The sequence below is a fragment of the Thermobia domestica genome, chromosome 6, assembly GCF_964235325.1.
Source record: "Thermobia domestica chromosome 6, izTheDome1.hap1.1, whole genome shotgun sequence".
Taxonomy (NCBI): Eukaryota; Metazoa; Arthropoda; class Insecta; order Zygentoma; family Lepismatidae; genus Thermobia; species Thermobia domestica.
Genome location: NC_137459.1, coordinates 100,886,086 through 100,904,315, shown reverse-complemented (window position 1 = coordinate 100,904,315; position 18,230 = coordinate 100,886,086). Strand labels below are relative to the sequence as shown.

The following is an 18,230-nucleotide window of genomic DNA, read 5'->3' as shown; positions in this document are numbered from 1 at the left end:
AATGTGTAATTGCAAAAGTACACATACAGACACGTACTTACATACACACATATACATATAAACAAATATCAATTATATATGCAGTAATAATGCAAAGTACTCCCCCTTCTCAAATGTACACAGAAACAGCTACACTTACTGGTAACACAAAGCTGTAAAGACCAAGAAAGTAAGAGAGCTGTGTGCTACAAAATGGAACACAAGGCTCCATGACATCCTTGTGGACGAAGTGCGTTGGCTGATATGTTGGCTGTTGGAAACATAGAAACGCGAGTGGAAGTCCTCATGCCTTTTACGTTCGCTGAAGATGTACAGGAACAAAATAACAAGATATTAGAATGTACATTTTATTTTGTACATAATTTTGTTGTGGAATATTTGAGGTATATGTTCTATTATAGCTAGATATCGAATAATGATTTTGAGTGGTGCATTCTCTATATAGAGAAGAATATATATACAAGTTATACTATATATATATATATATATATATATATATATATATATATATATATATATATATATATATATAATGTACTGTATGTACTGTTTGTATGTGTTGGATGACTCACAACTAATTTAGCTAACGTTGTAGATACATTTCTCACACCACAATAAAATATAAATGATTATTAATTTTGCTAAAAGACACTCTTTTCAAGATATAAATGTGATCATGGGAAAGTATTTTCAGTATGTATTCTTTATTTCAATAATTCTGGAAATAATCGGCAAAGTATCGATGGAACAAGTCCAGACAGAGCACAATAAAGATATTTGTCAATTAATCCAGTTTATTTTCTGATAGGGAACTTAATAGATTTTCTGAACATACTTTTTTGCAAGCAGATGGATGGCAAATTGTAAGAGAGTTGTTGTGATGAAGTTTCTTTATTTGAAAGATTATAAATTGGTGTCAATTGTTTACAGTAACTACAAGAACTTTCTCCGTCAAGATCTGGTCCTTCGATACACATGAAATACATGAAATCAATGAAATCCATCCATACAAAACAAAACGTTCCCGAACACTTGACATCCTGCGGCATATATTAACAAAAGCAGCGAAATCATTCTCTATTTCAGGTGTGAGAGCCTGGAATTCATTACCTTCCGATATAATCGAGTGCAAAGGATTCTTGACCTTCAAACGTAGGGTAAAGGATAATCTTTTACATCAACAGAAACTTAGCTTGAGTACCTACGCCTTAGACTGCAGCAAATAAACCAATTTGTATGCATATTGTAGTATAGAGGACAAGTACTGGGCCTACTGTATCTGAACAACTGTTATATTCTTACTTCATATTGGTTTCCTTTATATATATAATATTAGTTTGTAGTTAACTAAACGCTATATGTTTATTATCGTTATATATGTACGTGTAAAATACCTTTATATATATTCCATGTAACATTCCTAATTGTACTTTTGTTAGGTTAGGTGGTAGAGCAGCCTACGGCTGAACCTCGCCACATTAATAAAGGCATTTTCAATTCAATTCAATTCAATTCAATCTTCTGTAAAAACTTCAGAATGGTTGAATACCAAAAACAGTTTTTATTATTATTATTTTTAAAACATTGCAGCGCTTTTAACGCAAATAATACTGTACTTTAATTGAGCAATGCATTCAGAACAATAATTAAGTAATACAATCAACACAGTAATTTAGTAGATTATAATGTAAGGAATTTGTAAAGAAGTTTAAACGACTTATAAACTCCCAACTATTTAGAAATTCCTTGATATCTAATTATAACAAATGTAAGCTTTTTTTTTTATTAGACGAGATGAAATTAAGGGTTATGGGAAGAAGGCCATTTAGGAAAAGGCAAAGAAAATAGTCATGATGCTTCCTTGAATAGTTCCTATAATAGCAAAATTTAAGGCCATATTTTTTACACTGAAATTATAATTGAACAAACTGAAATGTAATGATTACTTCAAGCGTTAGATGCAAAACAAAACAATCCCTACGATCAAGTTATGTTAATATTCAAATAATCACCTATTTGAATATTTGAACAAAAATTAATTAACTAGATAATTGAATATGCAAATGAATCATCGTGTTACGTCACTTGTTTCCCTAGGTATTTGTAATATCTGGATGATGTTACCAATTTATTAGAATTACTTAGCACCATTGAAATTATGAGTAGAAGATAAAATAATGTCTTATGTTACATTAGTTTGTATTTGAAACAGAAAGTTAAAAATATTGGTTTTGTAACAAAACTTTTATCCACTCACGCCTAATTGTTTGAACATTTTGTTTCCAACCGAATTTCAATTCGAATGAAGAACAATTGATAATATTTGGAAGAGGTGGATGATGCGTTTTCTAAATGTCCCTCTAAGTGAATTGGGAGATTTCCAAAAATCAAGACCTATCGAGATTGATTTATACTGCCCAAAAGCATTCGATTCACTCAATTTATTCCAAATTGCGAGACCTATTTTCAAGAAAAAGTTTACAAGGAAACTTCCAACCAAGAATCACTCGTCTTAGAGTATTTGATTTAAGTAATTTTAACAATAGTATCAGCATTATTTCCCTTGTTGCAATTAAAGCGAGTAATGTTATCTAACTTCTAAATTTTGATCGTCGATAATAGTTACTATTCTCAATTGTATAGAACTTAACTATCTCAAAATCTCAGTATTTCTATATTCTATAATTTAAAATTTAGTGGTCGTTGGTTTAATTTCTCTTAGCATCACAATTAATTACCTCGTTTTCTTTAACCTGATATTCCGGCATTTCTAGGTCTAAAGGTTATATAAAAAGTAACGTTCTTTGGAGAGCGTTCATTTCAGGAAAAACGAGTAAAGAGATAAAACTCTAACGTATGATATAAATATTGCGAATAATATAAAGGTCATTTGTTGATAACTGTTTTTATTCTAGAGGTACAGGACGTTTCAAGTACCACCTTAGATATACCATGACAAAGAAAGCGAATGGAACTTATGGAGCACTAACTAGCTGTAGATTTCTAAAATGTATCCCTGACGAAGACGTTGGTAGAGAAATCATCATATTGAAAACAAATGTATAATTGGGGGCACTGGAAACGAATTTAAATTCCACTTTTCAATACTTCGTCTCGTTCTTAAGATGTAGTAGGAGATCTTCCCAAAATAAATATATGGATGCGACACAGACAGACAGATCGTCTCATTGAAACCGGCCAGGTAAATTGAGATTCCAATTCCTAATATGAAGGCAGAATGTTGATAATTTCTTCCTTTTTTTTTTTTTTTTAATCGAAATACACTACGGGGCGGACACCGTGACGGAGAAGAAGCGAATGTATGTCACTGAAAGGCAGGTCAAGCCAGAACTTCCGATTAAATCGAATAATTATTCATTCGGAATCTAAATTCCGTTGTTTGAAATACAGTGTACTAGCAACGCATTAAGAAACGGACAGGAACAATAGAAAAGCGACTTCTATACGAAGCAACAGAAATCACATAAACAAGTATAAGAAGCACTTGGAATTAAGTCATTCTAGGAATAATAAATACTTCTGACCAGAGTATATACACACTTATTTATTAAAAATTAAGTTACCGTGTAACGGTTTCGACAACTTAACGTTGTCTTCATCAGACACTAACTGAAAGAGATACCTTCAGAACATAGACGTTTATACTAAAAGTGAAAGTACTAAAATTCATTGTTTGCATGGAAAGCTACCTGAGTCGTACTTCCCCAGGTGTCATCTGTCGGCCACCTGCCCTGACTTAACCACCCTCTCAACTGTGTTTATCATTTCCAAACATCTGTAAAACACCTGTTATTTATACTTGACCAATTACCTTAAAACTTTAATCTTTCTTTGATGCCTATTAGATATAATTTAAAAGTAACAGACTATACTAAATACAACTGATTATAAATACAGCAATATAAAAATATATATAGACATAAAAAATAAAATATAAAATATAACAATATATTAAACTATATATAACTATGTACAATATTGAACTATATATAATATTAAATATATGGATATTAACTACATATAAATCTGTCTAGTCTTGCTCTTTTACTTCAATTTGTTCCAATAATTTATCTCATAGCTCATGTATTAACAGTCCACTTGTCCAGTTCATTCATTTGTCACTTTTTTCTTTCTTTATCCTTTGTGCTTCCTTCCGTTTCCTTATCATTGGCCTATTCTCCCATTCTATCCCCTTTACACCTTCCCAATCTATACCATGCCCCTTTTCTTTAACATGTTTATATATGGCATTATTTTCTCTCTTAAGTCTCACATCATCCCTATGTTGTTTTATTCTCTCCTTAAGTTTTTTTCCCTGTTTCCCCTGTGTATATCATATCACAAACCTTACACGTCAGTTTGTGATATATCTTCCCATGCAAACAATGAATTTTAGTACTTTTATTTTCAGTATAAATGTCTATACTCTGAAGATATGTTTTTCAGTTAGTGTCTGATGAAGACAACGTTAAGTTGTCGAAACCGTTACACTGTAATTTAATTTTTAATAAATAAGTATATATACTCTGGTCAGAAGTGTTTATTATTCCTTTAGTGAGTTCCAGAGTCGTGATGAGTAGAGTGGTAAGACATTCCTTGCAATACCATATAGATGTGCAGTGATGTTAGATTCCAGCAATTAGAAGTCGGCTGAATATTAATTATTGTAATGGTCTTTTGCCTTGATACTTGTTAATTTATATTAAGACCCAAATATCCAACTGGACTGAGGCATAAGTTTCGTCTTCAAGAGCATGCACAAAGGGAAGAAGGTCGTAGGAAAGGATAATACAAATATTGCTTTCGTATCAGCGCGATTAGCCAGAATGGTCAGTGCAGATACTTTTGATGCTCTTTTTTCCTCGTTCAAGATTTGGTCAAACAAATATCTCTCGGTATTCTCTAATATCTTGAGGCAACTGGGGAGCTTCGATAGCGACAGGTTGTGACATTACTGATCACTTTGGAAACTTGAATTGACCAGTGGTATTAAGAGCTGATGTGATATCACGCAGTTATTAGTTGTACTTACCCAACCTTTGTCTTTCAGATGTCCTGAAGAAAAGCCCAGTTTTTCACGTTGAGGACGAGATATAATTAACAGTTTTTATTATTTGACGAGGATAGAATTAATAACTCAAAATACAGTTACAAAGAAACATATCTTAGTGCGTTAATATTGATTTTAACAAAATTCACATAAAGTTCTTAGCGACAAACATATAAATAATAAAAACAACGTGGCTTTCCTTATGCTAAAAGGGAACGAAGGTGATCGTGCAGTTCTCACTTTTGAAGCAGCAAACTTAGGTTTGACCGATTGAAGGTTCAGATTTGACGTTAAATTGTGGGCCTATGTCTCATATAACTTCAGGGTTGAAAAGGAGTTGAAATTGATAGTAAACTTTTAATAAACTTGGGTTAAAAGAACAAAGATCTAATGTTTTAGAAAAGTAAAGATTTCAATTTGTATAGATAATCACGTTCAGACTGGGCATGAAATAAAAATGACAGGAAAAGCGTTAGTAGAACTATAGTAATTCATGGAATGGGTATTTAAAAAAAGAATTGTGTTGCATTATCTTCAACGGAATCAGATCATATATCAACTTCATCAGAAGCTCAAGAATTAGTAAATTTAAAAGAAGTCAAAAAACATTTAGGAGAAAGTGGAAGAACAAAACTATTGGTAAATAATCAAGGAGAAAATAATATAGATAAAAATACTGAAAATTCAATAGGACGCAATATATTAATTTAAGATTACATTTCATAAAAGATTCAAGCAACAGAAATCTGTTAGATATTAAATACGTAGAAACAAACATTAACTTTGCACATGCAAAAGAAAAAAATGTTCAAAAAGGTTTGAGTATTTTGTGAACCAATTGCTGGTGTAATATTTACTGCGAAGAAAAACGGATGTGATGTTAAATATTTAGTTCTTTAGTATATTTTAATATATGTTAAACCAAATAAGAGTGTTGTGAAGTATGTTAACTAGTATATGGACATTACATCTGTTATTCGTGTAGTTAGCAACATTACTAGAAGTAATTAGTATGTGCCAACAAAAAGTGTATTGAAGCATTGTAATGAATGCTTAGTGTTGTATATTAACACTAGAATAGAATTATAGTAAGGATTTTTGCTCCTATAATATACTAAAGCGGTTTCATTAAAGATTACGTCAAAGAATAAGTCAAATAAAACACAAAGCTGTACAGTATAAACACATTATTTTACGAACCCATTATTTTAACATTATCATGAATTTGTGGAAAACAAATGCAATAGATATGAATGAGTGTATTTGTCTGGATTAGTAGTCCAAACTATTCGTAATAAATTATATTGTCGTCAATATCTATTCATGAACTAAATTTCAGACTTTCTTTCATGTATTCCTAAATTGTTAATATGTAATTATATATTTTCCGACTTATCCTTAATGACTTAAACTTATGATTTTACAATGTGTTGAGTATTGAAAATCTTCAGCTGTATTCTTGTTACTTCTAAAATATGATTGAGTGTACACATAAAGGGAGTAGTGGTATATAACAACTGTTCAAAATTATATTACAAATCTAAGAAATAGCTATAGAAATACGATAAAATACATAATCCTTAGCTAGAAACTACAAAGTATAGTGTATTAGGAATTAAATGACTTCATAATTAGAATTTTTTGTATGATTAAAGAACCTCGTGTTTCAAACTGATGTTTATAGTTTGATTTTAACAATTATGCGTACAAACAGAAGCTTAGGTTACAAATAAGGCACAAAAGTGTATATATAATTCTGAGCAACACTTTCTCTGTTTATATATTTTTTTCCACTCTGTAAGATAATAATCCAAAAATAGCGAATACTAAACTACTAGAAAGATATAGAGCAGCAAGTTTTAGAATAAAACCTAACCTCCAAACCAAGTATCTTGGTAACATTAAGTAGAAAATCCACACATAATGAAACAATGTCACACACAAAAAAGTGTAATTACAATTAACGCTGTGTTTTAGGCAAAGGCACAGAAGGAAGAATCTGTTCTTTTACATTGATAGATATAAGCCTCACTACAATGTTTAGGTATTTTATGTTTTGTAAATAAAATTATACCAACTTATGGTCAGTGTTGTAATTAATTTTCTAAAATAATTTTTGTTTAATCAATAAAAAATAGACATGCGAAGAGGAAGATTCAGAATTTAAAGGTGAACATATAATGTGGCATAGCAAATACAGTTGATATATGCTTAAATAATGAGAAGCTTCGGGTTATGATCTCATCTTCAAACTAAAAAGTCAGAAAACAAGTTAAGAGAATTGTAAAAATTAAATACAATTCAAAGAGTTGCCTTGCTCAACCAAACCCCTTGAATTAAATAGTAACTGATAAGAGTACTTTGTTTCCCTAGTAATGTTGTAAATTCCTTTGTGCGCTTAAAATTAATCTATAAATCAACATAAATTATTACCAGATCCCCGGCTATTGAGGGAAGTTTCCGAAATCTGAGGTTGAATGGAAGATGAGTTAAGTGTTTGTGGACCATCGTTTCGAACATTAGCCATTTCTTGAAGCTTGTACCAGTGAGGTTGCTCGTCTACAACATTCTGATCTGGAAAATCAGAATTATTCAAATTAAGACAGAGCTAGAATTATACAAGGGTACCAATTTAAGACAAATAATGCGAAAGTACACAAAACTAAGAAGTTCTAGGATTACTTAAAAATATGTTTGAAATTCAATGGTAAGTAAAGATATAAGCTTTTGCGAAGGCTGTATTTTGCAGATCTTATACAGTGATATATGAAATAATCACTCTATCACGTACTTATCATTATAATTAATAGAACATTCTTATTTTTATTTATATGATAGAAATGCCATGCATACCACAAATCTTCAGAAATCTGTCAGTGTTAATACTCACCAAAAATACTCTGAAACTGCAGAAAAAGTGAATTAAAACGGTCTGTAGGTTAGATTAAACATTTCAACTTTTAGACTTGAAACATATTGAATGCCAGTCTTGTGTTAGCAAAATATTTTTATATATACAACCTTATATTTAACCGACACACAGATTAACACATTGTTAATTATATAGTTGTTTACACATATACCATGGAGAAAATCTTTCATGTGCATATCATTAAATAACTAGCTGTGTGTGTTCAGAAGTGGATAAACCCAATAAAATCAAAGTTAGGCAAATCGTTATAATCATATTTATTAAAGTAATGAGCATATTTTACATAAAAGGGTTAACTTATTTCATGATTCTCTTAGAATTACGATACAAATAACCTTAGACAAGGTAGGTTTGAATAACAGCAAGTTATATTCAGTGTTCGAAGTGTAAATAAAGCAGACGCGGTATATTTTATTACGATTTTGACTCGACATACCATTTATCTAAATGTTGAAATACAGTGAGGGTATGTTGGGTAAAAGATTGCATTTTTATTTACATAATAACTCAAAACCATTGAAGTGCTTCTCTGTAATTACGGGGGAGGGGGGGTATGAAGAGACCTTGATCCCCCGCCAACAACTTTCTGTAAAGAAAAATATCCCCTTATGTTGTATTACAGAGAATTATACATGAAAATGTTCAAAAACCAAACTTTTATATTAATTTCCTGTGGAAAACTCCCGGATCCCCTACTCGACTGAGAGATATCCTAAACCCCTGGAAGATCCACTCCCACATCAGACAATCCCTAAATTCGCCCATGCTTAAAACACGACATTTACATGCATTAAGGTAAGAAGACACACACACATATATATAACAAAGAAACAGTTCAATATGACACATCAAAATATTAACTAGATTAACTTCTTTGAAAACACCTCATGTAAACAAAAGATAGGAAAAAGCTAACAAAAATGTCGGTGTTCTCATTTTAGAAATTATTTCTACATAAGAAATAAAATATTTTTACGTGCAAATCTATTTGTCAATAAGTGTGTATAAAAATAGATTTATTAAAGATACTTAGCATCTACTCTCCAGTGACGGTATGTCTTGATCACTGAAAAACCAGAGGTGGTATGCCTTCATAATAGTAAAATCAGAGGCGGTATGGCATACCACCGCATACCGTTTCACTTCGACCACTGGTTATATTACATCCGTATGCCTAACTTTAATAACACTTGAGTTATTTTCAGCAAAATACTGTTCTACCTACTTCTTTCACGATTTCGTCTGACTGTAATTCTGAAACGAAGCAATTTTGGACATAGGCTTGCTATTATATTCTTTACTTATCTTAGATAGTACTTTCAGTTCAGAATATACTACATAGTAATTCAACAATACCATATTTATACACAAATGCCAACTACTCATTGACTAATTTTGGAATATTTCTCCTAAACATTATTTGAGAGCATACTACTTTTTGGATTTCTAAGCTTTCGTGAACACATAAATTTTAAGACGAACCTGATAAGTTAAGAACCAACTCTCCAAGGAACTCATTTGGTTTGTATATATCGTGATTCCAGGCAGTTACTTCCAGATAATGATTCTTGAGGTCTTCAGGAGCAACATTTGGATATACCATGGTTTGATTCCATTCAGGCTCACTAGTTTGAGAGAAGTACCGAGTTTGTCGCTGATGTTCAACACTAAGGAGAAAGGAAAGAATATTTCAGTCGTATTTCTCTGGGTTTTTTCAAGATCATGAAATCTAACTTTTAAATAATTGTGTTTCCGTGAAAAATATGAGTAACATGTAAATTTCATCTTATTGGTATTATTGCTGAGTAAACTTTTCTAAGATATCAAGTATATATATCTATATTAACAGGAAGGGGAGTACGGTGGTTCAGTAGTAGAGGGTTCATCCCTGGTGAGAGGAATCAGGCTATGCAGTTGGCGTGGGTCCTTAAAGGCCCCCATATATATATATATATAATTGAAAATCACTATGTTTGTGAGTCTAAATCTCCTGAACCGCAAGACCGATCTCAATCAAATTTGAAACATGGATGAGGTTCGAGGCTGGGCTGGCTTTAGGCTATTCACTTTGATGATAGAACTGAGGGATGCGGGAGGGGTATAAAATAATAAATAAAACTTAATAACTCCTGAACCACTGAAGGGGGACGCATAAATAAAAACTAATAAAACCTAATAATTTTTGAACCACCCAACCAATCTTGATCAAATTTTCAACATACAAGGGAGCCCTGATAGTTGGGAAGGGGTAAGGTACAACGTAGGGGAGGGGAATAAACATTTAAAAATGATCGAAAATGACGAATATTAGTGTCGAATCCTTAGTTTTAAAAGTAGCTGAGATTAACAGTGACGATTTTGATGCCGTGTGCCGCAGCACGGAGGAGGGGGAGGGGGAGCTATATATAATAATGATCGAAAATGAACAATATTAGTGTATAATACATAGTTTTCGGGCTCATTCAGATGAACAGGTGACATTTCCGATCCGGTTTAATTCCAAAATCATCCCCGCCACTTGGGGGAGTGGGAGAAAGAGATATATGAAAATGATCGAAAATCGCCACTATTAGCGTCAAATTTATAGTTTTCTGGGTCGCTTAGATGAACAGTGATACTTTCGACCCCGTTTAAATTCAAACCCACAACTTGGGCGAGGGGAAGGAAGAGATATATATATAATGTCGAAAATGACCGATATTAGTGTTGAATCTATAGTTCTTGGGATCGCCGAGATGAACAGTGACACTTCTGATGCTGTTTAAATATAAATTCAGCCCCGCATCTTGGGAGAGGAGGAGATAATAAAATGATCGAAAATGACTAATATTAGTGTTGAATTCATGGTTTTCCGGGTCACCGAGATGATCAATGATCTTTCCGATGGCGTTTAAATCGATGCCATTAAAAACGAAAACAACATATTTCACGGGTACTAAACACATGAGATACGCAGTTGTGCATTTAAATTTTCATTTCAACCCAGCGAAGCGGGTAATAGTATGCTAGCAGTGGCGGCGGTTAAAAGTGTGGTGGGGGGGGGGCAAGACATGATGTGAACAATTGTACCTAAGTATATCAGTGTTAGATTTCTTGGTTGTTTCTAATACTGTTTGATGAAAGGTTTTATAGCTGATAGGATGCTATCTTTTTTCACTTAAAATACCGAATATCGTATTTATATTTTATTAAGTAAATACATAAGAGAAATACAGGTACGTACTAGTCCTTTATACTCTAAAACAACGAAAGTGTAAGAAGAGATTTGAGTTCTTGCTCATGAACATCTTAAAATTCGGTCTGGAAAATTGTGTGACCAGACTGTTTAATAAATTTGCAAAGCAAATAAATAGAAGGGATAATATTAATCATAGTAATGAATAATGACGCTTGTTTGGCAGAAGTTATATTGAAACTGGGAATTAATGAACAACTTATTTTTTTAATTTCACATATGCCATTAAATGAATGTTTTTACTCTTAGAAAATGAAATACAGTAAGTACTGCAAACATATGCTATGACATTTAAAGAAATATGCAATTGCAATATTATTTGCTTTGAATTGCAATTAAAACGCAATTCCTGTAGCTTTCTTAACTTCACGGGAAGACAAATAACTAATACGTACTCACGCAACGGCAAATATCATATGGCACCATTTTTTCTATGAAACAGTAATACATACAAAACCTTTACCAGGGTGTCCACATTCTGGAAAATAAGTGAAAGTCAGGGAAAGGTCAGGGAACTAAAAATGTATCAGGTGAAGTGAGGGAAATGGCAGATTGGTTAGGGAAAGTCAGGGAAAAATCGATTTAGGTCCATTGTTCAATTTCTGAATTTATGAAATAGGATTGATTTCTTTACTGTTACTAGATGCAAAATGTGATGTTCTCAATGATGATATTGAGGGAGTCAGTGTTCTCTGATATAGTTGTTGAAACTAATTTTTTGCGAGAAACACATCTAACTGCAACCTGGAATATTTGCTCAAAAGGGTAGACGCTGTTCTAGAAGAATTGCATCGTGCCAAGAGGATATCTGGACAAGTGGCTGAGAACGCGAAGAAAATAGTATCTCCAGCTCACAGTGAAAGCTCAGACTGAAGAATTTAAGGAACAGTCGAATAAATTCATACCCAATGACAGAGATGGTATTGAACTTGATGAGTTTTTTTTTACTTAGTCTTAGGAAACATGAAGAACTTCGTTGACTTATGGTCAGTTCTGAAATTGTGTTTTATCTTCTTTCACGGAAACGCATTTTTTGAAAGTGGTTTTACAATAAATAAAATTCTCATTGTTGATAACTTACAAGAAGAATCTCTGGTGGCTCAACGGATCATATATGATTCTGTGATGAGAATAGGTGGATCATTAGGATTAATAATTACAAGAGGTATGATAAATTCAGTAAGAAGGTCAAAGAGACAATATCAGGTGTATTTGGAAAAGAGAAATAAATGCTGGAGACGAGAAGAGGAGAGAGAAACGGAAGATTCAGCAACAACTAAAGAAGCTGGAGGAAGAAGGGAAGAAAATTAAACTGCGGAGACAAGAAGGATATTCAGATCAATGAGAAGAAAACTATGCGAGAAAGTATGGGAAAAAATTTCTAAATGAGTTGCATTTAACAACTGCACCAGCAAAAGTATGTGTTACATAATATGTGTGTATGTGTGTGTGTGTGTGTTCTTTAAATCATCAGTAAAATCATGTATGAACTGTTTACTACTATAATATTATAATATTATAATGCTGTGTAATTGGTATTATAATGTGTAAGCATATAATGTGTAATTTTCTTTCATATCGTAAGTATTCTGTATACTGCACACTTTCGTTTGTAACTTTACATTTTGTGTAATATTTAAATATGTAGGCCTAATCAATATCGGCCTAATGCACATGTTTGTAAATTTACATGCCTTTGGAAAGAAGTTTGAAAAGAGAAAGAAACAGAAGCGGAAGAGAACAAGGCCAACTATTATGGGGTTTCTTTCTTTTTTCTATAATTTAAGTTATTCAGGGGTCAGGGAAATCTGGAATTTTCGTCATGGGAAGTCAGGGAAAAGTCAGAGATTTTTTTCTCTAAATTGTGTGGACACCCTGTTTACATTTCCAAATGAAACTATATAAATGAGGGCCTCACTTCAAAAAGTGGGGGGGGCAACTGCCCCCTCTTGCCCCCCTAATCGCCGCCCATGTATGCTAGTGTGTATATATATAAACACGTCAATTGCAAAACACGATAAGTGACAAAATCATATTTTCTGTATTGAATAAATATGTTGTAGGAAACAAATCGAAGAAAATAATACAATAATACTAAGACAATCGAACGTAATCGTGAAGTTCACAACTGGTGAAAGCGAATAAGCGCAAGGAGCCGTTACGGACTAGAGAGGCCCTTCGCTAAGTACGAAGTTTTACTGACTCACGGGACCGTACTGATATGAGCAAGGGGGGCCCGAGAAGACTTCTTTCGGAAAGATGAACTTAGGCTTCCGCAACCTTTTTGGTAGGAAGATTTTAGAAAGCATTTGCAATCGCGAAAATTCGACCAAGGCCTACAGCTCCTGCGCCTCGTGATCCCTGCGGGGCCCTTCGGGCCTCGAGCCCTTGGCGATTGCAAAGTAGCCAACGTGGCCAGTCCGGCACTGAGACCATATGAGTTTGTAGTGGACAATATCATGTCTTGTTTCTTCCTTTATCTTCGACACCTTCGTTCTTCCTTTTTTATTATGATGATTCACCTTCATTAATCGCCCGGCTCAATGAGCCTAGAAGGCATAATCGTGAACGTTAAACTAAAGATTTCAATTGATTTTTTAATGTTTTTTTTTTTCATTGTGAAAATTGAGTTTTATATAATACCACCTTTGAAAATGTTTTTTCCTTTTTAAAAAAATTCTGCATATTTTAGTTTTTACTATAATACCTTTATATATGCTAATTACAAATACAGTTAAAGTTTGCTATTTTCAATTGTTTTCAAAAATTCTACTAACAACCAATATTTTTCTACACCCAAAATCTTCCACTGCTATCGTCATACAAAATCAATGGTATCTGATTGTAAACTAATTAGTTACTAGTAAACCTCCTGAGAAAGAAGTAGAGTCACATCTGAGGAATTTGAGGAGTTTATGTAACTTGATATTTTCTGCAGACAATTTCGGATCATGTTTGAAGGAGTATAGACTACAGGAATTAGGACAAATAAATCAAGATGATAGGAATATGAAGTGAATGACAGCTCACATGGTAAGTCAAACTCAAATGCTGTTGAGATGAAGGCAATTCCGTTACATTAATGCATTAAATTTCATTTGCTAGTAAAAAGTGTACAAGAATATTGTTTAGGAAAAGTAAGAAGAAGAATGCTGAGACAAGTTCAGAGGGAGAGAGATACGGACAGCGTCAAATTTGATAATACATATAGGATTAGCGAGAATCTAGAACTAAGTACCTCAAGTCAAAATGGTGTACAGAACGGTGTCAGTAAATTAATAAATCTTCTAAATTCGACAATATTATCAACGTTCAAGGGATTTTTGTGTGTGTGTGTGTGCGCTTGAAACTGAGACGTATACCAATTGATAGATCTCAATGAGTTCAACAAAACTATTCGAGAAAATAGAGAAAAACGAATTTGTTAGTAGTTCACTTATAAAGCTCTTTATTATAACCTTAGTAAGATGACATTACGTAATATGGTTTATGAGTTATAACTGAAAATTATGATTAACTCTTAAACTTTGATTTCTGTTTAATTAAAATAGTGTTCGAAGTTGATACATATAGCAATCTATAGATAACATTAACAGTAATTTCCCATGTGTAACTTTCGAGAGAGTCGAGAACTATTTTTTTATTGTCTTAAAATGTATGCCTTTTGTTGCCAAAAATAATTGATCATTTTCATTCTGCTGGAAGAGATTGCTCATATATTTATGTGCTGTGTATGTAAAGAAATGTACATCATCGAATGGATGCTATGGAACTGAATGGGAAACTAGTGCGAGGCAGGCCAAAGAAGAAGTGAGGAGATGGTTTGAAGAATGATATGGGACAGTGTTGTGTTACAGTTGATATGACACAAGATAGAAACAGATAGAGGACAGCGATCCAAAAAGCCGACCCCACCTAACTGTGAAAAACGCTTAGAAGAAGAAGAAATAAATTTAAAAGTAAACTTAGTTTGTTGGTACTATTAATTCCTATTTATGAGTATTAACAATGCTGAACTAATAGTTCACAAATTGTGTTTTGTGTGGATAATAGTTACTCGTGAGTTGTGGATAAATGTGACATAGGTATATTTAAACAGTTATTTTCCTGTAAGTAATGTAACAGTGATAGTTGAAGAATATAAGAAAGATGGTATACCACAATACCAATTTTGGCATCAAACCCACTATGTTGCAAGTTCTGAGTGTACTTTCATGTGTGAGAAAATTATGGTGACTAAAAACTTGGAGCAACAATAAGCACAAATTGTTCTAATATATGTTATCTTTAAAGAATCGGTTCCAATGCTCCGATTAGTTATCATGAATAACATTGCATTTCAATTCTGTTCATATTATTAGTTTCAGTATATTTTTTATATTTTTATTCTGTTAATGCTAATTAGTTGATCATGTAACTGCAATAATTTATGTTTTTTATTAAGTCTTTTCTTTATCATAGTAATTTACATAGTTTAGAATGAAGATAATACTTAGAAACTAGTGATCATTGAGTTTTAATTCTTTTAAATATACAAAATACCAACTATTGAATTGGAGCGTTAATGTCTAATTAGTTGTATCTTACCTTCTTCCTGGTAGAAGATACACCTTGATAAAAGGATCTGGCTTTGAATTATCACTATCATGCCTAGTCAATAAACCTTTCGCACGTATCACAGTCACATAAAGAATTTGTGCACTAGTATCGTAGCACACTTGAAGTTGAACTTCTCCCAAAGGTATATCTGAACGAGGAATGACCTATAAACAATTTAAGAATTTAAACATATAAATTATGTAAAAAATATATACATAATTATCCGGAAAAGGTGAAGGTTGATAAGTCCCCTTTTTATCCTATATTTCAGTATATTTTTCTACTTCTAGACTTATTGAATCTTTTTAATATAGAATATGTAATGTACGAACTATATATTCTATATTTATTAAATCTTTTTAATAAATAAGGAATATGTAATTTATGTAGTATAATTAGAATATTTGTACCAAATAGTGCAAGTTACTATACTCTGCTTATGAAGTTCGTCGTGATATTGTTTCCAAAAAAGTAAATACAACAAATAAATCCTGCTAACCAACACTGTTTAACTTCGATTCTACTCACCCATTCGTTTTACAAAATAATATTTGTAAGTGTGTATATTAAACTTAAAGTTGAGTTATGTAGATCGAACTTACTTGCAGTAATGTCACACGCAACATTTAAAAGTTTCTTTTCTATATCTTTGGAATGAGGGCACCAAAACGAACTTTCTAAAACTAGGTGCTTTATTTTCGTGGGGCAATTAGTCCGGAGTTTTAAAAAGTGAACGGAAGTGTATAAAAAGCGAGAACTAATGAAATATATAATTTTATATATAGAGAAGACAAACTTGCACTGTTGAAGAAAATATTATAATTGTACAGCTATAAAGATTGTTAATAAAAATACCAAAAGTATTTTTAAAATTAAATTATATTGATCGTATGATAGGCCAATTTTTGGCCTATCAACCCGCATTCTTTTGATTTTGTGATAACTTCTGTTAACAGGTTTTCTTTAAGAATGATTTTTTGTTATTAAAATTTAGTTACATTGTTGAACAATGTTGATTAATGCTTGTTTCTGTTTCAAGCACAAAATTTACTGAAATTGAAATTATTGAAATTAATTTTTGGTATACTTGTAAATTACTCCATGTTACGAGATATGATTGAACACACCGTCTCTCGTGATGTTGATAGTATGAAACTTGGATAATCAAAATAAGTTCTTTGAGGTGATGAATTAAGATTCTCAATTTTTATTCCGATAAATGTGCGTGAATGCCATATCTTTCCGAAAAACAGCTTCGTTTGTGGGATAAGTTATCTTGGTATGACATCGGACCATTAATTGTTGCTGATGGCACAATGATAACAGAGATCTACTTTAACATTCTGATAGTTGATTAATTGATGGACTGAAGATTTAGTGGATGTCAGTGACTAGGTTGTTAAGCCCTGTCAGGATATAGAACAATGACCAGTATATTAACAGAAAATAAGATGGTCGGGATGACACAGCGGAAGTTAAATTGTGGATTAGATATTAAGAGATAAAAGAAAATATGACGGAAGTTGAGATTAAACAAAGAGTGTTGAAAGAATAAAATAATCATCGCTATATAAAATACAGAGAATTAAATCATCAATGAACATTGATGAAATCAGTATCACAAATAAAATCTAGAACACTGGAACTGAGGAAAGCTATATTCCTCAAAACACGATTAAAATTATTCATCACTCCTCGTACCTATGATATCCGAGTATTTGGAACATTCTACTAGAAAAATATGTGTACTATTCGGAGAGACAATACGAACTGGAAACCACTTATAAGAAATAATACGTCATATAGAAGGCCGATACGTAAAAGTTTCAAGACCATCTCCTAATATTGTCAAGACTTTTACAGTATTATTTCCTATGGTATAGCTTTCAGGACAATGGCAGGTGCTAGATTGCAGTGGGTGCTGGATGACAGTGTGTAGACAACATTTTCGCCAGCTGGGTTTTCTGCTTAGAGCTCTTACCTGAGGTACTCACACATCAGGTATGAATTGAGATTCTAGGCCAAGGACAGGACGACATATTTAATTTTCGTGGCACCTAAGTATCCGATATATTCCAAGTGACAATTTTTCGCCAAATTATGGAAAGTTTGCTACACAGAATGAATCCTGTGTTCACAGCCCATAATGAGTCCACAAAATAATAATATTACAAGGACTTCCGAAGACGTGACAGGATGAATGCTCAATATCCAAATATATATATAATAGTAAGTGGTGTATTTGAACTAGAGGCAGCTCGTGAAGGAAGCCACATCGGTAAAAATAAAAGTTTTATCACTCCAAATTAAGGGAAGGAAAATAACCTAATGTATTTATTTTTGTATACAACATTTTGAACATTAAGCATCCTTCCTTTAATTTGAAGTGGTAA

General features: G+C 32.4%; 1 protein-coding gene across 10 annotated transcripts in view; it reads right to left on the bottom strand.

Annotated features, from left to right (window-relative positions):
• LOC145688130 (uncharacterized) overlaps positions 1 to 18,230 on the bottom strand; it is a 669,087-nt gene that overhangs the window by 42,168 nt on the left and 608,689 nt on the right. For 9 of the 10 annotated variants that reach the window (XM_081761906.1, XM_081761907.1, XM_081761911.1 and 6 more), the window contains 4 exons: positions 15,826 to 16,001; positions 9,486 to 9,670; positions 7,505 to 7,645; positions 140 to 301 (listed from right to left, as the gene is read on the bottom strand). In XM_081761906.1, coding sequence (XP_081618032.1) covers positions 186 to 301; positions 7,505 to 7,645; positions 9,486 to 9,670; positions 15,826 to 16,001 — 618 coding nt within the window. In that variant the 3' untranslated portion in view covers positions 140 to 185. The remainder of the gene's footprint in view (positions 1 to 139; positions 302 to 7,504; positions 7,646 to 9,485; positions 9,671 to 15,825; positions 16,002 to 18,230) is intronic. The other variant, XM_081761908.1, reaches the window with a different exon arrangement.